The 22,578-nt window shown below is 43.3% G+C and overlaps 1 protein-coding gene across 1 annotated transcript in view; it reads right to left on the bottom strand.

Annotated features, from left to right (window-relative positions):
- Nucleotides 1–4,069: 4,069 nt before the first annotated feature.
- The window catches only part of dnm3b (dynamin 3b), a gene marked incomplete at its 5' end in the record, with an annotated part of 37,747 nt that continues 19,238 nt past the window's right edge, over nucleotides 4,070–22,578 (bottom strand). The window contains 8 exon segments of the mRNA XM_084057160.1: nucleotides 4,070–4,146; nucleotides 4,834–5,007; nucleotides 5,444–5,679; nucleotides 5,871–6,038; nucleotides 7,610–7,724; nucleotides 11,894–12,003; nucleotides 19,722–19,862; nucleotides 19,864–19,894. Coding sequence (XP_083913286.1) covers nucleotides 4,104–4,146; nucleotides 4,834–5,007; nucleotides 5,444–5,679; nucleotides 5,871–6,038; nucleotides 7,610–7,724; nucleotides 11,894–12,003; nucleotides 19,722–19,862; nucleotides 19,864–19,894 — 1,018 coding nt within the window. The 3' untranslated portion in view covers nucleotides 4,070–4,103.

The raw sequence follows: 22,578 nt of genomic DNA, 5'->3' as shown, positions 1-22,578 counted from the left end.
CGAACAGTGTTATGAACGTTGTGAGCTATTGTCTAGCAAGCCGAGGGTCTGCATGACTGAAGGGAGCATGTACTTCTCTCTGCGTACAGCTTTGTGAGGTATATGCTGTGTGCTGTGTGCATGGATCACCTGTCTTTTTAGACGCCACCACAATGCCAGAACATTGCACCGATGTCATTTCTGCCATCTTCCACCAAGATCCTGCCCTGCCATTATGGGACACAAAATCTTTTACATACTGTATGTCAACGATTATGTTGGTTGGCTATTTAAAACAAGTATTATAACAAATGTCTATTGCATGCATCAATTATTGAGAGTAAATTGATGCAAAACACATTGCAGACAGCTCAATCATAACCACTAGGAAAAACGGGTGATGAATTCTTAAAGTTGTTTTCAAACATTGTTGAAATGTGAACAGACAATGCTTAAATGTATCCAACAGCTATAGTCTTCTTGAACTACATAAGAGAACTGCAGAACACCACAAAAGTGGTAAGACGTTTAAGTCAATCAATGGTCCACCCACATATATCTGGTAGCTGTATGTTGGCATACTAGCTCCCTCTTGTGTTGATAAAGCTCTGCTCTTCATCATAATAAATATAGGTTTGACAATTATTTCTGGAGAGCACGTTTGAATTTTGAGATAATATCTCAGCCTAAGAAAATTCAAACGTGCTCTCCAAAAATAATTCTGTCTGTCTGTCTGTCCTCAGCTAATTTTGCAAAATACTAGGCTATTTCTTTATATTTATTTGTATATTGCATATTTCCCACTGCCAGCAGGCCAACCTCAATTCCTGAATATTTTTCAAATCGGTCAATGACAACCATGTCATTTTTGTGAATGAACCACTAATTCACCCTAACATCTCTATTCTGGGGGAACATTTGCTAAAAATACTGTAATGCATAATTGATGTGTGATTGTGACCTGAAGGATTGGGCTGGTTCACTGTGTGCTCTCTCCTTTGGTTCTCCATCAGTCGTGTTTTGTCTTCAGTACATTTGACCATTACACAGTTACAGTTAGGATACAGTTAATCTTGTTTAATCTTATTATTTCCCTAATAAATATGTTTGTTTCAGTCTCCCTTCGTCAACAATGATGACACCAGTAACAAAACAAATGAGGGAGTGAGGAAGAAGTTTATTGAGGAGCGATACAGAGACAGAAAATAACAACTGACGCAATTCCTCAATTATGCCCTCCTTTTGATAATACCATGTGAAGACTACAGGAACCATTCAGTTGTTCTGCTGGATGTTTTAACTGTCTTTCTACAATTAGCTTTGGCAATACAGACTTGTAATTCATGCCAGTAAGGCAGTCTAAATTTCAGAGAAGAGAGTACTTAGTGAACAGAGACACAGAGAGAACAATTAAAGCGCTAGGATCCTTAATGAGGTCATTATAGTCAACAGGTAGAGTACCGCCTTATTACCTACATATATACATCAGAACACAGTTTCAATAGAGGACAGGCCCATGTACACAATAACAAACTGACAGAGAGCACTTGAACACTGAGAACACCACCTAAAGCCTAAATATTGATTAGGCTTAAGGCTCAGACACAGACGCTGACTGAAGCCTAATTTATATGCCTGGATACGAAGGTGTCACTCGCTGATAAGGACTGATCTACAACTGACAACACGGCGTATCTACGAAGTACACATGAAAGCCTGAGTTATACTCAATTGCGTTAGCTTGTCGATCTACAAGCTAACAACAATGACAATGCGCTGTGTGACACAGGTGCACAACTAAGTATACCTCAGGCTTAAGCTTAACTGGCCTAAAGGGCTGTGAGGAGAAGACAAGATGGTAGTTCCGAACAGGGAGAGAGTGCTGGCTTCGTGATGTGCATGAAATTGCATGATTCAAACCTGAGGAAAAGACTAAAATGGAAATGTCCCAGTGGTCCGTCTTTCAGGGACTTATTCTATTTTGCCACTTAGCAAACTGTTAATGAACTCTCTCTTTTTTTCCCTTCTCCCTCTGAAGTATCACGGTACAGTTCCCATCCGTTATTTGCAGTCAGCGTCTGTGGGCTGGAGCTTAAGGCTGCAAGGGTCAAAGACTTGACCAGTGATACAGCGTAGGTCAGAGGCGTCATTTCAGAAAAAGGGTGGCAAAAAAAAGGTTACAATTTAAGCGTTATTTCAAAAATAGCTAAAATAGCAGATCTACAAGCTCAGAACTTGTGAGCTATTTTCGCTATTTTAGAAAATTTGAAAAATTACAAAATGTAAGATTTTTGGAAAACGTTTGTCTATAATGACATGCCCCAAATCGGGACGGCAGGTTGAAAGTGGCAAAAGATTGCATGGCTGACAAGAAAACACGCGACTATAACGTGTGTCACATTGTGTACGGTAGATGGATGGGTGTGGATTGAAATGCGCAGTGCCGCCGCAAAAAAACGAGAAGAAACGTTCAAAAGGTGGAGAAAATGCATACAATGACTGAATGTTTTGTCATTAGTTTGTACTTGACATTAGCCCCCTGCTAGGGGGAGGTAGTTGCCATCCCCTGGGACCCAAATGACGCCCCTGGCACAGGTGGACACCTATGGCAAAGGTGAAATGCTTTTGTTGTGACTGCTTCCACACAGATAGATTACACTGAAGGTGCTCCTCAGCCTTGCTATGTGCGTATGGCTGTTACTACAACAACACAGGAACAACTCACAAAAACCCAACATTAAATGACCCCCGAGGGTTTATTATGACTTATTATTATTAACAGCTTCGACCATGAAAACAAAAACAACTGAAACGTCAACAAACGTGCAGACAGGAAGTACATGCACACAGTGTCCTTATGCACTCATACAAACACATACAATATGGTATTGTTCACACATTTGCACACACACACACACACACACACACACACACACACACACACACACACACACACACACACACACACACACACGCACACACACACACACACACACACACACACACACGCACACGCACATACACACAGCCGATATTAAACACAGTAGGGGGCATTGTACAATAAATAATACAATACTAAAACAAACATAGCCTACATATAGGCAAATTATTCCCTCCCCCCAGCAAACACACACACAAACACTCATAGAAATGCACACATGTGAACAATCACACACACACACGCACACGCACACGCACACGCACACGCACACACACACACACACACACACACACACACACACACACACACACACACACACTCACATGCAATAAAAGCAGCTTATGTGCCATGCTGCATTTTGGAATGAGTAGGGCAGTGCCACTGCTGAGCGTAATATTTTCATGTGTAAGCAGCAATGGGGTCGGGGTCGTGGTGTGGTGTGGTGTGTTGGGTTGTGGGTATAAGGTTACTTGGAGACAGTGGCGGAAAGTAACTACGTACATTTACTCAAGTACAACTTAGAGGTACTTTTACTTTCCATCTTTCAATGCTTTATACTTCTACTCCACTACATCTCAGAGTCCAATATTGTACTTTTTAGTCCACTGCAGTTATTTGAAAACTTTAGCTACACGTTACTTTGTAGATTTGGATTATTATTAAAGAACATAGATTAACCATTAAGCCCTATTTTATACTTCGTCTATTTTCAAAAGATTTTGTCAAGTATATTTTGATGCCAAATATATTTTGATGCTTTTGTACTTTTACTCAAGTAATATGTTGCATGCAGGACTTTTACTTTTTCTATATCGTGGTATTACTTTTACTTAACTTGTATTTAATCAGAGTACTTCTTCCACCACTGCTTGGAAAGGGCTGGGGTTCCAGGAGGGAAAGTTCGGGGAGTGAATCTGCTAAGCGAACCTGGAGCACAGGCGAAGCGACGAGTGCACATACGCGTTACACCACAAGACAAGCACCGCACTGTACATATAGATACATGGACATGGTCACCTGGCGGAAAACGTTCATGGTCTCCACTAGGGATATGCCAGGAGAGCACAGTCATGGCTAAGAGAGAAGAAAGGGATTTGATATGGACAGAGAGAGGGTCGAGGGGTGAGAGGGGAACAGAGGCCTAGTGAGCCCACGAAATATGAACCAGAATCCCTTGGAATGATTATGGCGGGACTTGTCTTGTTGGTGAAGGAGGGGGACGCCGGCTGTCGCAGAGCACAAGTGGCGGTGTTGACAGAAGAGAAGAGTGGAGGAGAGAAGAGTGGAGGAGAGAAGAGTGGAGAAGAGAAGAGAAGAGAAGAGAAGAGAAGAGAAGAGAAGAGAAGAGAAGAGAAGAGAAGAGAAGAGAAGAGAAGAGAAGAGAAGAGAAGAGAAGAGAAGAGAAGAGAAGAGAAGAGAAGAGAAGAGAAGAGAGCAAATTAGTCTTCACACAGGGTTAAGAGGTATAAAGCATATAGCAAAGATAAATATGAAAGACACACAGTCATACAGAGGAGAGTGGGACAAAGAGATGAGAGTTTATCTTCTTACTTCAGTGAGATATGACCAGTGGTGGACAAAGTATTCAACAACATTAGATTTTCCAAGCTTCTCCAGAAACTCAAAACAAATATCAATAATAGCGTTGTGTGTATATTTGTATGCAGAATCTTTAGAAAATATCAATAATAGCGTTATGTGTACATTTGTATCCAAGTATCCAAAAGTACAAATACTCAAGTAAGGTACAGGTACTAAAATGTGTTAATTAAGTAGAGTACTCAACTAAATGTACTTCATTACTGCCCACCACCGATCATGAGCACACTGTTATGAACATGCATCACACACAGCACTCACCTGACGGTGTTCAAATCCCCTGCTGATATGTAACACGTGAAGCTTGTTCTCACCTGGGGATGCTCGGCGGGGCCCTGTTAGGGCGGCTGGGAGCCTGAGGGCTGTCAGCAGTGTTATTGAAGGGCCCCAGGGGTCCTGGGCGGTTTGGGGGTGGAGGGGCCCCTCGGGGAGCCGGGCGCTGGCCTGAGGACATCCTCCTGGGTCCAGTTGGGCTGGCTGGGGGAGACCTGGGGCCGGGGGATTAGATCAGATTAGATTGGCACCAACCTCTGGCCTAGCGGTCAAGCAGAAAAGCCCCCCCGCCAAAAAAAATAAAAATAAAATAAAAATGTATTTGAATATTGGGTTAGGGAGGGAATACCATAACAGTAGACAAGAACGTACCTGTAGTACTTCAGTACAAATCAGTTTAATTAACAACTACACAGTGTCCCTTTAAAGCACTAGTTGATAGCTGATAGAATGTGTTATTATTATAGATGTGAAATGAAAATATAAATAAATAAATAAACAGACGCCCGACTGCACCCCACCCCCCTCCCCCCCAGCATTTCAGATGGGTGGAGCTGAAAACAGATTTTCCCCAGGGGAATGAAACACAGGTATGTCTAATAATTACATAATTGACCGACCAACAGACAGATAGATGTAGTGTTTGTGTACCTGCGGCCTCCACTGGAACCACCCACCCAGGAGCTATCGACAGGTGGTGGCATTGGGGTGGTCATGGTGGTGGTGGAGATGTCTCCTATGATAGCCAGAGCTTCCTTCAGGGCATGGTGGGTCCTCAGCACCTCGTCCCTTCTCTGGGCTTGGTCCTGGGATTCATCCATCAGTGTGCTCTGGTCCCCTGCAGAGTAAAGCTGGGCCAGCAGCTCTGCATTGATAAAGTCCTTCACCTGGTGGCAGAGAAAGGTAGTGCAGGTTCATAAAACAAAAGTCAGAATGATTGTAATGTAATGATTGTAGGATGGGTTAAATGCAGAGGACACATTTCACTGTATGTGCAAATACACAGTGACAGGAGTGGGGACCATGATTGTTATTGTAATTACATTAGTAACCCTTATACTTGGCCATAAATGCTCACATTGTTAATCATGAGGTGCATAATAGTCTTCGGCATGAGATCCCGGATGCATTTGTTGACGATGGACATGTAGGAGTCCACCAGGTTGCGGATGGTCTCCACTTTACGCTCCAGCTGAGGGTCCATGGAGAAGTTCTCTGTCTGGGTATGGGTCTCACCCTCAGTAATCTGTTGGGAGGAGCACAGGCAAACATTACTGTCAGGCAAAGGGAAAGAATGAACATGAGCAAAATACCACCATAACACCAATTGTATAAGTTATATTGTATTAACATTATATAAAAATTACAAGTCCTCAGATTTGTCATGTTTGTGACTTGTGACTTGTACGACGTTCTGCATAGTAGTGTATATCTGTCTGTTTCCTTAAATGTCATCATGATTTGAGTGTGTGGGGATCTCATTTTAAATAAGCCATTGTGCTTTTATGAGCGATCCAGTTTAGAGGACCTTGTATTGTGAATTGTACTTCCATGTACTGTTTCCATGTCTTTTCTAAATAAAGTATTCAATCAATCAATCACTTAACGCCTGGTAAATCCTTCATCGTACGATGGTGCTGAATGATAATAGCAGAACAATAGCAGATCTACAAGCTAACAACGCTTCACGTCGCGACGCATTGTGAGCTTTTTGCAGTACAGTATTTGAGTACAGACAGCGGTATTTAGAAGATTCAGTAAAGCTTTCGAAGGGAACACCAAGGAAAAATGCTTCATGTTGCCTTCAGTAAAATACAACCGAATTCTCTGCTCAGTTAAAGGTTCTGCTTGGTAACCGTTAACTTTCATCTGTAAATAACAGCATCTGTAAATCAAATTTGAGGTTGTTGTGAATACAAGAAGGAAAAATATACTAACATAAGAGGCTAAAAATATATAATAAGTAGTGTGCTGATGATGAGGATGTCTCACTTGCACATCTGTGTAAGTCACTGTGTGCAGATTTGTCCACTAGAGGACACTGTGGTTCATCTATGCATACCGACAGGTATAGCTTGGTGTTTAGAACTGCAGTGGCAGTGCAAGTCAAAATCTCAAGGCACATACAGTATTTTATTATTTTTTTTAATTCAGGAGGGAGAACTCATACAGGATACAAGATAAACAAAGTTAACTTGGTAGTGATGACATAAAGCAATTAGCAGAATTTATTTTAAACTGGAACACTATAAAATTGAGGCTGATAAATTGGTACTCGCTCCTGATTGGCTGAAATTAGCAATCCACCAGAAAATCTATTTTATGTTTATTAAAGAGCTGGAGAGAAGGGGAGACCCTTGTTATAGAACAAACACTCTATCTATAGCGAAGATTACTATCAGAATCAGAATATAGCGTTTTACAAAGAAAATGGGTTTTGACCAAAAAATATCACTTTTAATAAAAGAATAAATGAATCAGCAACTACAGTATCAACGATCAGGCCTTTGGAACAACTTACCTGAGCAAATTCATTTTGCAACCCCAGTACATTTCTTTATTTTTTCAATTCTTTCAAACTACTGAACAGAAATGCATTTTTATAACCTTCTGTTTTCGTTTGAGTTGGTTTGCATTTATTAAAGGGTGTCGGGGGTCCTTGGCACGAAAAAGTCTGAGAACTACTGATTTAGAAGTCATTTGTAGAATCGGCCTCAGGTCTTAATGGGTTAAGATAGCGTTGGAGGATTTGACTGCGTACACTGTGAGACGTGCTACTATATAAATGAGATATAGTCCAGGTTGTAATCTACTGACCGTAACATTCTTCTCCGGGTAGACCCCGGCACGCAGGAGAGACGACTTCCAGCTGTCTACATCATCCTGAGAGTCACAGGCCAACTCCAGCGTGCGATTGTCCTTGTACACGTTCCTGAAAACACACCAGAACATGTTATTACACTGTTATTACACTGCTAGTACATGTAGGGGGTGCAACAGTTAATAGAACTAATCGATTTAATCGATTGCAAAAATGAATTGATAATCAATATTTTAATATTAATGATCGATTAATAATCTCTATTTTGGGTCATTATAGACAGAAAATGTCAAAATCTGCAACAAAAAAAAGGTGTAATTTCCCATCTACAAGCTCACAACGCATCGCAAGTGTGGGCTTGTAGAGCTGCTATTTTCACTACTTTTTCGACAAAGTAAATTAAAATAGGGCTTTAAGTGGTTTATCGATTCAATAAATAATTACATGTGTTATTACACTGTTACAGTACATCCCCATAACATACAACCAGGTCATGATTAAAGCCTGAATTATGCTTAATGCTTTGACCATGTCCACCGCCGAAAATAGCCGGGCTACAGTACAAGCTCATAACGGATGGTGATGCGACGTGTTGTGAGCTCGTAGATACAGTATGCTGCTATTTTCAGCGCTGACACACACTGACACACAGAAGCGGGAATTGCCAAAGTGTTTGCGATATTCTTCTGTCTGCCTTATACAGTATTCAAAATTCGGAGTTGTGCTAATTTAACGTGTTTAAATTGGAGTTAGAAGAACGCTTCTGATTTTGCTGGGTCAATTACCACCACAGACAGAAAATATATATCATTCTACAATTTATAGCAATCGTGTTATTTATGTAGAAACAATTTGGATGTTTAATCGGTATCTTATGCTGGATGTTTAATCCATATCCTATGCAACCACAAACACTCGCACGTGCACGCACATGCACGCACACACACACACACACACACACACACACACACACACACACACACACACACTCACACTCACACTCACACTCACACTCACACTCACACTCACACTCACACACACACACACACACACACACACACTCACACTCACACTCACACTCACACTCACACTCACACTCACACTCACACTCACACTCACACACACACACACACACACACACACACACAGACACAGACACACACACACACACACACACACACACACACACACACACACACACACACACACACACACACACACACACACACACACACACACAGCTTGCAGGTATGGGCTGATTTACTGAAAGCACATCTGTGAAAGACTTAGAATTCACTAAGCTGTTTACGCCAATATTTTGTGCGTACCGCCATTTACGAAAAAGGTTTCTGATCAATCTTTTTTTGACAGTGACCTTTGACGGACCTCATTCTCACGACTGCTCTGAATTAGACTTACATGAGACCAAAGCTTGCGCATGTCATTAGAATGCCTTAATGCAAAATCAATTACAATAGTGCCAAACCTCAAATAAAATATCTATGTGCCCAACATTTGTCAACACACCACACAAAAAATATGTCAATTGATCTATTACTTGTATGCATATCATAGACATGATACAAATTGACGCATTTAGAGCTGAAAGGCAAAACTTTGTTACACCTGCGATACACACAAACGAAGGCTGTACACGCCGTTTGGTGAATCGCACGTGAGATTGTGCTTGTCGAAAATACGCACCCCTTTAGTTACTTTATTTAGGCACTATTTTCGAACAGCTTAATGAATCAGGTCCAATCATTTCAGCACACCCAGTGACTGAACATTTCAACAGAACAGAACATAATAATCTATATATAAGTAGGCTACTCAAAACAAGGAATATTTTTGAATGTGGGACATTTTAGTGTTTTAGAGGAATATGCCGGGACTCGGTAGACCCAGCTTGAAACCAGGAAGCCTGGTCACCGTAGTGCAATGAATCTCAAACACGAAGTGACGCGCTGTGAGCTTGTAGATATGCTATTTTTTAATAGCCAACGTATAAATGGATAATGTGGTTAAAATGACTGTGATGCTATGAAAAACACTTTTTGCTGGGGACCCCCTGGAACCCCCCCCCCCCCCCCCCCCCCCTCCCCCCCAAGGACACTTTGAGAACCACTCCCATAGTGTACACTAATTAACATGGTAGAAAGATCTGTCTCAGTGTTGAACATACTGTACAGTGTACACAATAGATCCTACAAATAGGACATCCTTTAATCCTTTTAAAGGATCATACGGGCATCAATACATGAACTGTAATTATCTATTCACAGCCTCAGCCATTATATTGTACAAAAACCAAGACAATTTCCCCATCAATGATGTTATCTTTAGATTAAATATTATTATTCGCCTATAATTCACCTATAATGACATGCCCAATATAGGGATCAATTACTAATCGATTATTTTTTATCAAATCGATTAGTTCGATTAACTGTTGTACCCCTACATTGATTTTGATAATGTACTCATATACCCACGGTATGTTATGGAAAATGGTCATCAGTAATGTCTAGTACAGTGGTTCTCAACCTGTGGGTTGGGACCCCTGGGGGGTCCCCACATGATTGGGGGGGGGGGGGGGGGGGGTCCCTAGATGACAGTGAAGTGACAATTTAAGGAATTATAAGGCCTTTTTAATACCTCAAAAAAAGAAAAAGAATAGAAAAAATACCATTACTGCATCAAAATAATCAACAAAATATACTATAAAAACTGGTCAAACATTGGCCAAATTGTTAAATAATATAAGAACGTTTTTGAAAATAGCCGATCTACAAGCTCACAATGTCTCCCAATGCGAGCTTGTAGATCGGCTATTGTCACAATATTTATCTGTAGAACCGAGTCAAACTAAATGTAATGCCTCAACTCCTACAATTCCAAGTGTGTGTGTGTGGGGTGGGGTTTAAAAGGTTGACAACCACTGGTCTATGATGATTCACAATCAGTGGGCTCGTTAAGTGTGATTCAGTAGTACATACGTATGACAACGGTCCAAGCAGTCCCCTATCATCTATTTTGTTTAGATTTGTTTTGATGGACCACAAACACTAAGAATGTTATTCAGATGTTCAGCACGTTATTCAGAATAAAATAGCCGTTTACCTGATATCCTATTCATTGAAGCATCAAATTGTTTTCACACTTGTAAGTCGCTCTGGCTAAGAATGCCATAGATGCAGTAGGCCTACATTGTACATTGTAAAGTAATTCATGTTTTATTGTAATTAATTAATGTTCTAGCAACCTCGTCACTCCGTCGTATTTTCTAAATGTTATTCTTTCATGTGACGTTTTCAATTTAAAACAAAATGAAAGAAGATATGGTTTTACCAAGTTTTTAAAATACAAAACATAAGTGTGTCAGAGACTTAATGGCTCCTCTGTGGAAGCTTGAATGAAACCATACATGCAGAGCAGGAACACAGACATTCACATAAAAGAAACATACATTTGCAGACAATACATACCCACACACACACACACACACACACACACACACACACACACACACACACACACACACACACACACACACACACACACACACACACACACACACACACACACACACACACACACACACACACACACATAACCCAAAACACATTTCCACCGGCATACACACAGCAAAAGTCCTCGTGTTCATTTGGACCAAATGGACCCGTATGGGTCCATTTGGTACCCGTTTGAGTTAAATGAGCCCTGAGGATTTCTACAGTGCATGCCTCAAACTCTTTAACCCCCTCTACTGTATGTGATTGCTGTCTAGAGAGATGTGTGCTGCTTGTGGTGGAAGCAGACACACATGAGCTGCAAAGCTACTCAGTGGTCTAATGAAAACGGAACAAAAGGACGAAAAAAACACAAACACAAAAGCACTACAATAGCCGAAAACGGCCCATCTACAAGCTCACGAAGCGCCGCTGTGCGACGCATAATAATAAAAAAATGTTTTTCTCCACCACAAATGTTAAGAATTTGATTTAGATAGCATGTTACTTAGACAAATGCTAGGTTCGTTGTTTACCTGGTATTCCATAGTTTCAATGTACAGAATGTTATTTAGATTAGCATTTTGTTTAGACAGATATACTAGGTTTAATGTTTATACCTGGTATCGTAGTTTCTTGAGGCACTACACTGTTCTCTCTGCATTCTATTTATGCCATTATTTACTCATGTTTATTGTAAGTCACTCTGGATAACAGCATCTGCTAAATGCCTAAATGGCAAATAATCGCTCAGGTCACTCGACTGACCTGGACTCTGTGTTGAAGATGGAGAATATGTGCTTGCTGGACATGAAGCTCTTCTCGATGTCGCGGACCTTCAGGTTGTCCAGGGGGAGCATGTATTTCTTCTCCTTCTCCTGTGAATGATGACAAGAGCAGAAGATGATGCACGGAACACATGCAGCTTTATTATTCAGGTATGCTGCCCTGGAAAAGCCAAAGTGCAGTAATTACGCAAAGAATCAAACTGACTTTGAAGTGTTTCAATTGGCCAGTCAAATGGGTTATCGGTAGTGATATTGCACTAAGCGTATATCTATTCATGAGGTAATTGCTTATCCCGCAAAATCAAGAAGGCTGATCTTACCTTTGAGACTAATGAATAAGTCATAGCCACCAAAGATTTAGCTTTTGTACTTTTTTTGTTTGAGTTTTTTTGCACTCTCCAGTCTCCTCCTGTTTATTTTTCACTTTTATTTTATTTTAGGGTTGGGGCTGTGGGGACAAGTGTTAAATAAAGTAAAGTCTGAAGGGGTTTTTGCGGGTCGAGTGGGGGGGTTGGGGAGGTGGTGGTTGTTGTAGGGTGTTAAAAGAGGAAGAGGGGTAATGCGGGGAGATATGGACGGAGGGCAAAAGCAAAGAGGGGTAGACGGGGGGAGGCTTGCGGTGTGGGGGCGTGGGGAGGGGGTGGGTGACACACGGGAGGAGGAATGGGGGGAGGAAAGAAACTGGGAGGTAAAGGGGGGGGTGAGGTTTGGAGAAGGGGAGGGAGAGGAAAGAGAGAGAGAGAGAGAGAGAGAGAGAGAGAGAGAGAGAGAGAGAGAGAGAGAGAGAGAGAGAGAGAGAGAGAGAGAGAGCACATGTGGAAGTCATTACAGTGTGGGTCAAGACGCAGTCGTTCTTCACGGGTTTTGTTGGGGAGGGCCGGGGGCCTGGTGACTGAGGCAACTCTTTGGCTATACGGCAGAGAGAGAGAGAATGGGGGGAGATACAGACATCCAGAAACAGGGGGTCCCGAGAGCAGGACGCTGCCCAAGCACCAACGTTCATCTTGGGGGCGGGCGGGGGGGGGGGCTTTCTAGGTGGAATTGGGGGTGGGGGGATCTGTGTGACAGATATTCAGTGTGTGTGTGAGGAAGTTCAAGGAGTTCAGCGAGATGAAGGAGAACTCATAGGGATCGACCTTAACACTCCATCCCAGACCCCCATCTCTCCCCTCTCTCTCTCTCTCTCTCTCTCTCTCCCTCTCTCCTTCCCTCTCTTTTATCCCTCCCCCTCTTTATTTCTTCAATATTTTTTCTTTCCATTCCAGAGGGGCCCACTTCCTGCCTGCCTGATTTTTTTGCAAGAGAGAGAGAGAGAGAGAGAGAGAGAGAGAGAGAGAGAGAGAGAGAGAGAGAGAGAGAGAGAGAGATTAAATGACAGCCTGGCGTTAAGTCTCCACATCTGGTAGTGCTTAGCAGCACACAGAGCACCAAGAAAGTGGGAGAGCGTAGAAGTTACAGAGAAGAGGGGTGCTGCTGGAGGACGAAAAAGGCGACTCTAGAAGACAGACGTGAGAGCTGCTGGATTTCTCTAAAGTTCCACAACCCCAAAAAATAGGGAGCCAATTGAACCCCCCGCCCTCCCCCACCGGTCCGGGACGCCTCGGACAGCGATGGCGGACGGCCGCAGGTAAGGAAACAAGAGGGATGAGGAGTCAAAGGAGAAAGGCAAAGCGCTCAAGACCTTTCTCCTGCTGTATTCCCCAAGGGGTCACTGCGACCCATATATGGTCACACGGGTCCCTCCCTCTTCCTCTCTCTCTCTCTCTCTCTCTCTCCTTCCCTCTCTTTCTCACTCACTTTTTCCCTCCTCTCTGTCACCCCCTCTCCCTCCCTCCCCCCTCTCTCTCTCTCTCCCTCTTTCCCTCTTTTTTGTAACATCCCCTCCCTGAACGTACAGCCAGTCAGTCCCGGTCGTCTGAGCGCGAATGTGCCACGTCAAGGCTGGATACTCTACATGGCCGGCGTGAGCGCAGCGGACGGCGAGCAGACGAGGACAGGGCCCCCCCCACCCCCCCCCACACCACCCAACAACCCCCAGACGCCGGGCCGGGCCACGACAGAACAAACAGGTCAACAAACGCATGGCGATGAAGACGAGACGAGACGGGGCGAGCAGACGGGTAGGGGGGGGGGTGGTGTCTGGGGTTTGGACCCAGCGACGCTGGACCAGGGAGGCAAAGTCGCAGTTTCGGGGATGGTGTGGGTGGAGGGGTGGAGGGGGGGAGGGGTTTGACGAGAGAGAGAGGGGGGATCCCAAACTCCCCGGTGCCAAAACAGAGAAGGGGACGAAGGGAAGGTTGGTGGACCGGCGGTGAGCCCATGGCGAAGCCACAGAAATCCTGGACACGGCGGAGGAGTCGCGGACCGTCCGACCGCAAAAAGGCCCCGGGTTCTATTCTCCTGGACTGGACTCCGGTTCCGTCTGCCCAGTGTTCAGACTACCTGTTCATTGTCATACTGGTGTACAGTAGTCTGCACATTGGTTAGACTGGGCATGGACAATCTACTGTCCGTCTGTCTGTCTGTCTGTGTCCTGTCTGTCTGTCTGCCTGCCTGCCTGCCTGTCTGTCTGTCTGTCTGTCTGTGTCTTTCTGTCCGTGGACTCATGTGCAGGCATTCAAAGATGTGTTGTTGTTTTTTTATTTTATTTTTTTGTTTTGTTTGCTCCCTTGCTCCTCAGCATTTTTTGTTTGTTTGTGTGTGTTTGACTTATTTGATTATGTTACTACTAGGCATCCGTATTCTACGTCTGTATCTTTATCACTTATTTTTCTTTACTTTCATGTGGAATAAACAAAATTATCTATAAGTATATATTTATAATTTCACAGATTCCCCTATACTACACTCTTAACAGCAGATTTTTTTTTTGACAGATTGCTGTGTGTAAAGACCTAAAACCTAAAGCCCAGAACGCTGTAACGACCTCGTAAACTAGTCCACTCCCATAATTTATTGTATAAGAGGCGAGTGAGTGAGCGTGCAGGCTGCTTAGCCTGGCATGCTGATGAAGATGTGGTCCACAGGAGTGGGAGGAGCCACTGTGGCTGAATCAAACACAGGCCAAAAGGAATCAGTCAATCAAGAGGAGTTTGAATATCGTCGGTGTCGGGGAGAAACCTCTTATCTCCATATTTTGCCTTGTTTCGTTTTTTCCCCGGAAAATTAATGCCCTACTTGATCGTACTACAGTATCACATCAAAAGTAGCAGATCTGAATTGAATTTGAATCCTGAAAAGGAACAGCTTTGGACATATGAGGTTTCCACCCGACAGAGACCATATACAAGTCAAACACATCTTAGTCAAGTTATTCCATTGGGAGGCCATAGTAGACCGGTGTCACTGTCATGGGGTCAAAATGACTGCGAAAGCCCTGTAAGAAAAAAGTAAAAGTATTTTCGCAGATGGTACAATAAACAACACAGCTAACCCCCCCCAGCCAACCCCACTCCCCCACGGTGCATAATGACGTATAGGCTGAAGTTGTTTAGATTATGGGTCAAGTTGTTGGTAAAGCCCCGCAAGTCTGAATCGAGGAGTTATTATGAGTAGTACAACTGGTAATATGTGACATTTCACTTGGATTTTTCTTTGGAAGGCATTAGCTCAATATTAGTACAAGATAACTGATAGTATGGGTCTGAAATGCTGAATGGATGGAATGGAATTGGTTATGAGGCGGTATACGGTTCAGAGACAGACTGGTAGGGGGGGGGGGGGGGGGGGGGTGGCTATTTAATAGAGGGGTTTCTCCCCACTGAAACATTGGAGGCTGATGTTTGGATTAAAAACTTGTGATTTTCCTGCCAAGAATGCACGCAGTTCCAGAGGAACTGCCAACCACACCAAGAGAGAGAGGGAGGAGGTTGTGTGTGTGACTGTGTGTCTGTGCGTGTGTGACTGTGTGTGTGCACCCGCATGCGCGTGTGTGCGCGTGCGTGTGTGTGCGCGTGCGTGTGTGTGCGTGCGTGCGTGTGTGTGTGTGTGTGTGTGTGTGCATGCGTGCGTGTGTGGCTATAGAAAGTTCAAGGAGTGTAAAACAGAAATATACAAGGCGAAGCCAATGGAGTCTATAATTTCCTACACCACCACACTAACGTATCAAATGACAATCTGTAAAAACCAATGCATCGCACGGGTCCATTTGGTTCCATATGCACTCTCTGCTGAGTTAAATGAGCACTAAGGGTTATTACTGCGCAGTCCATGTGCTGTCTGCTTTCATTTATTTTTTGCGTCTGTGAGTGAACATTTGGTTGCATTTGGGACAGTGCCAGATTTGCAAAAGAGAAGCAAATGCCTCAACTCCCACTGGAAAGAGGTGGGGAGAAGACAGACAGACAGACAGACAGACAGACAGACAGACAGACAGACAGACAGACAGACAGACAGACAGACAGGGGGGTGGGACTAAAAGACAAAGCAATGGAAAAAATTAGTGAATGACAAGACAATACTCAAAAGTTCCTATAACACACAAACTGCATCGTCATGTTAAGGGCCGCGGGCGCATGCTGTGTACTTCATGTATTACTATGCTTGTGAGGGCCAGATGTCCCCACAAGTATAGTAGAATCTGAGAAGTAAACTTTGTGAGGACAATTTACTAGGTCCTCTCAAGAGAAATGGTTGAAAAAAAAGAAAGATTTTAGAGTCACACTGCGTTCACACTGGTAGCTACAAAAGATACAAAGCTACAAAGCCACGCAGCATGCCTGTCGCCGAGTCGCTGTTGATCAACATGCTTGTTGGCGTCAATCGTGCGTCCGACGAGCGAGCAAAATATAATCCATTGAAAATGAATGGTAGCCTGTAGCTTTAGTAGCTGGCAGTGTGAACGCAGCATTATAGCACATGGGTCTTCAACGTTTTCAGGCCAAGGACCCCCTAGCTGAGAGAGAGATGAAGCAGGGACCCCCTACTCTATATTGTATAAAATTGTGTTTCAGATTAAAGTTTTTTTTTTACTTAGTCTGCTCTTTTTTCCCTCTACACCTATAGCCTCTTTGCCAAAAATAGCCGATCCTATCACACAAAGATTTGGGCGGACCCCCTATAGTAGCTCTGAGGACCCCCTAGGGGTCCCGGACCCCCTGTTGAAGACCCCTGTTATAGCAGACCAGGCCGTTGACTCACACACGAAGCGTAAACTGCCCTGTCACCTGTGGCGGGGAGTAAAGTCACTGACTCACCAACTCATCATTTGGGAAAAGCCAGTTAGCCATGTGTTAGAAATGTGTTGTGCACCCGATGCGGGGGAAGAGACTTTGTCTTTGAACCTTTGTTTTAAATTGTGTTTTCTCGTTGAATAATTCACCATGATGTTTGTTGTGAAGGAGGACTCTTGGAAAAAGCGACGAGAGCTTCGTGTGGCCGAGGGAGTTGCCGTGTGTCTGCCTGTCTACACTTGCTGTGCAGAACTTCCTCCAGCCTGTACAGCAGGCACAGACAGGCAGACACACACCAACCTGCCGAAGCCAAGATACTACAGCCCTCACCAGCGTCACCATCACTTCAAATGACCTGTACTGTAGCCAAGATACAGTACTACAGCCCTCACCAGCATCACCATCACTTCAAATGACCTGTACTGTAGCCAAGATACTACAGCCCTCACCAGCATCACCATCACTTCAAATGACCTATGTACTGTATCCAAGATACAACAGCCCTCACCAGCATCACCATCACTTCAAATTACCTACTGTAACACACTTGCCTGCGAGCAGTGGTTCTCAAACTTTTGTGGTATCTGACAATACATTATCATTTTCCATGTCAAGGACCGCCAAATTAATATGTATTTGGCCTCGGACCCCCATGTGAATATATTTTGTGCCAGGGGACCCCCCCCATACAACATTTCTGTTGTTTCAAAAATATTTAAAATGTTCCAAATTCTCTCAAGATTTCTTTGAAAATAGCAGATCTACAAACACACAATGCATGGAGTCGCGACACCTTGTGAGCTTGTAGATTGGTTATTTCCAAATAGCCGATGCACATAGGGTTAAACTGATCTTGATTCTATATTTACTCATTTAGCTGGGGACCCCCTGGAACCCCCTCAAGGACCCCTGGCGGACCACACTTTGAGAACCACTGGCCTGGGAGACCATTATTACTGTCATGTTATTCATCACTCTGTAGCAACAATAAAAAATAAAAATAAAAACAACATTAACGTTGTATCTATTCTTTCAAAAAGCACTGTTATGCTGCCTTCACACTCGCTAATACAAAGCAACGGTCCACCATTCGTTTTCAATGGAAGCTAGCGGCATGAAAATACAAATACACATCCGACACTAGGCCACACGGACCCCCGTTTTTATCTCTGAGACCCCAGTCTACACTGTAAAATCATCAATGTCATCAATGTTAGTTCAACTCTGAGAGTGTTTGGTTCCACTTGTATGCTCTCGGACTCCATTTGGTTCCAGACTATCATACATTTTGCTGGGGACCCCCCCCCCACACACACACACACAAGAAACCATGGGGTTTGAGAACCACTGACTTAAAAAAAGGACTTATTTTCTATCAATTACACACCCCATGAAGCCTTGAATTCATGGAGATTCTTTTGTTTTTGTCGCATTCCTGAGCCAATATTTTGATGACCGATGACCCGGTCATCAAATTATTGGCTTAGGAATGCGACAAAAACAAAATAATCTCCATGAATTCAAGGTTTCAAGGGGCATGTGTAATTAATTGATAGAAAATAAGTACTTTTTTGGGTGAACTACTCCTTTAAGATACACATACAGCATCAAGAAGACCCCAAAACACCAGCACATCCTTGTTAGCGATTGATCATCAGTGTGGATACACACATCTGGGCTTTTGGTGTAAAGAATCCAATACGCCAAAAAGGGGAAAAAAGCAAAACCCATTACCCAGCTATTCATGTCCGTATCTTGATCCAATTGCAATTAGACTGTTTGTAAATCCTGTGTATGAAACCATTTGTTGGTCTCAGTAGAAGAGTGCATCAATGACTCTTAGTTATATAGACAATAGGCTTGGATGACGTAATAGACCAGGGTTTCCAAAACCTTTCTATGCCAAGGACCCCCAATGTAAACGGAGAAAAAAAGCCGATCTACAAGCTCACAAAGTGTTGTGAGCGTGTAGATCGGTCCGCTATGTTCGAAAACCTTTTCAAATATTTCAAAAAGTAAGAACATAGAACATGTCGAATATTTTGGTCAATAATGACACGTCAAAATAGGGACCACAAGTTGAAAGTTGTTAAAGTGGAACAATAATCTTATGAAGATAATTTGAATTTAAATCAAACTCTTGGAAGGGGGATGGGGTAGTTGTCTATAACAGGGGTCTTCAATGTTTTTCAATTCAATGACCCCTTAGGTGAGAGAGAGATGAAGCAGAGCCCCCCACTACATATTGTATATCTGTGTTGCACATTAAACTTTTTCATAGATGGCTTTATAGACTTGTTTGACAGCACTGTCAATGTGTAGCGTTGTGTTGGATTCATGTTAATATGTATTTTCAGTTAACTACTTAAACCCTCAATACTTAGAAAACTTGTACTTTGTCTGCTATTTTTTTCCCCTACAGTTCTACAGTGAGCTTGTAGAACTGCTATTTTCTACTAATGTCCCCCTCAGAATAGGGATGCTAAGGTTCAAGTGGTTACAAAAGAGTTCCTATCACACAAAGATTTGGTAGCCCCTCAGTAACTCTGAGGACCCCGAGGGGTCCCGGACCCCCTGTTGAACACCCATGGTTTATAATATAGACAACAGCCTCGGATGAGGTCATAAAAGACTCACCTCATCGTCCTTGAACCAGGACAGGCTCTCGGCCGTCAGCACGAACCAGTACTCCTTAGCTCCGCCCTTGATGATGCTGATGTTGTTGATGGTCAGCCAACCCTTGCGGATAACCTGACGGAAGGGCGAGAGGTCAGGGGTCAGCTATGACATGCAATAGTGTCTGACGGCAACTGTGGACGGAGGGCAGTGACACCAGGAAGTCGTCATTCTGTTGATGACTTCCATCGAGGCCATAAAGTCAGTGACGTCCATAACTGCATAACCATAGAGACGGTTCCCAGTGAAACTGTACAATACACTGATGCAATTAGGGCTGCAACCATCCATTGTTTCCTTAGCTATTATTCTATCGATTACTTTTTTATGTGTTATGTTATACTTTGTTGCACAACAGTGTCGTGGAAACTTGTTAATAGCCGATTGATTGATATTTTTATATATCTTTTTTTAAAGCTTTTCGCCTATAATGACATGCCCAAAATAGGGATTGATAATTCATCGATTACTTTATTAAACTGTCGATTATCGACAAAAGAATATATATAATCGATTAGTTTGATTAACTGTTGCACCCCTAGATGCAATGAAATGCAATGAGTGAGTGTGTCAGAGGGCAAGGTTAAGTGAGTAGGTATGTGTATGTTGGTGAATCATCCAGACCCAAAGTTGTGACTGTGGCCCTGTTTACACCTGGCATAAACATGCATCCTGTAACTGGATTACAAATCTGATTTACACCTGCCATTAAAACGCTTCCCCAGTATATAGTATACACACACACTGAAATCAGATTTCACTTTCACACGCACACACACGAACGCATGCGCACGCACGCACGCACGCACGCACGCACGCACGCACGCACGCACGCGCGCACACACACACACACACACACACACACACACACACACACACACACACACACACACACACACACACACACATACAATGCAGATTTACTTCATGTCACTTCCTCACAATACATGGATACCTTAGACCTAGTTCAGACCACAGATTTTCGACGAGAACAAAATAGTTTTTAGCCCAACGTTATAGTGTCAAATTTATCATTTGAACATCGTCTGAAAGACCCATTAGGAAGACGGCAGGCACTCAGACCATTTCCTTACAAACGCACTGTCATCTCTTTCATTTGTCCTATAGGGTACCATTTGGCTGAATATTACGATCTGACCCTTTGATTGTACAGTACATGTGTGCATGCACCCATTACTTGTATGTTTATTTACGTGCATTCAGTTGTTGCGGACTTGAGACGCTTTTGCGTTTACACATTATTACTAACGTGCTCTAATGCTGCATGGTCGTCTTGTGCGTCCTCTGTGCATCTTGAGTGTATTACACCCCACATTTTAGCGGTGTCTGATTTCAATCGGACCACCCGTCAGAGGGGGGGCATATTAATGCCAGGTGTAAAAAGGGGGGCTGTGTTTCAGTGCGCTGGTTCTCAACATTGGATTCAGGGACCACTGGGGGTCCAACAGACCCTCATGGGTCTGTAACTCTGAGTGTAGAAAAATGGAACAAGAAGGTCCATTAATTTGGTTCCATTTGTACACAGTTAAATAAGCACTGAGGATTTTACAGTGCTGATTGGAGTTACAGTATAGTTTGCTTCAATCATTCTCAACCTTTTTAATTCCAAGGACCCCCCCCCCCCCCAGTTAGATTGGACCACAGACCCCCATTTGATTAAAAAATAATATCTCTGAAACACCAATCTGCACTGTAAAATCCTCTGTGTTCATTTAACTCTAAGGGTGCTCAAATGGAACCAAGTGGATCCGTTACAGGTTCATTTGGTTCCATTTGTGCGTACTCGGATTTACAGACCCATATAAGGGTCCATTCGGACCCCAGGTGGTCCCCGGTCCCTATATTGAGAGAAACAGTGTTTCAGTGCATCCATACTCAAGGCACTGTGTGGATCACAAAGCCACAGACAAATAAGGCCCGTGTTAAGCTGTTCAAGTGGCCATTGTGTTAAGTGTTTGGCACACACACACACACACGCACACACATAGCACACACACACACACACACACACACACACACACACACACACACACACACACACACACACACACACACACACACACACACACACACACACACACACACACACACACACACACACACACACACACACACACACACACACAGGACATAAGCTTATATGTAGTGAGTTTATCTACTGTACTGTTAGAGCTATTAATCCTACAAACCCCTCCCCACACACACACACACACACACACACACACACACACACACACATAGAGTAGACAAGGCAGTGGGCAGTGCTGAGTGATTATAAGGTTAGCTTAATGTCAGTCCTTTGCGGCCACAGACTCACTTAGGAGGTTACCCACAGACAGTCATTTACAAAGCCATCTAGGCCTTAGTCCTTAGCAGAGGACATTATTATAATGAAGCCAATAATGCAGTGGTTCATGTCAAGGACCCCCAAATTAATATGTATTTGGCCACACGAATCCATACATTTATATTAAAGAAAACAATTCAAGATTGTTTTTGAATCCTGTCTACAAGCTCACAACGTGTCGAGATGCGACGTGCTATGAGCTTGGGGGGGGGGGGGGGGGTCCCCGGACCGCACTTTGACAACCACTGCCCTAAAGCAGTAGGGTAATAAATGTTCTATGTCCTAAATTTAGGCCACAGTGGCTCAAAAATAAGTTTATTTATTTCATATCTAATGTATAGTATACAGTGCACATATATAGTGTATTTGTAAATCTTGTAGGCAACCTCTTGTGGTCTCAGGGAATTTGGAGAGTGTTAGACAGTAAACAGCAAACTCTTACAATCAGGC

The sequence above is a fragment of the Gymnoscopelus microlampas genome (assembly GCF_963454915.1).
Source record: "Gymnoscopelus microlampas genome assembly, chromosome: 5".
Taxonomy (NCBI): Eukaryota; Metazoa; Chordata; class Actinopteri; order Myctophiformes; family Myctophidae; genus Gymnoscopelus; species Gymnoscopelus microlampas.
Note: the sequence above shows the minus strand (reverse complement) of the source record. Positions and strands in the feature narration are given on the sequence as shown.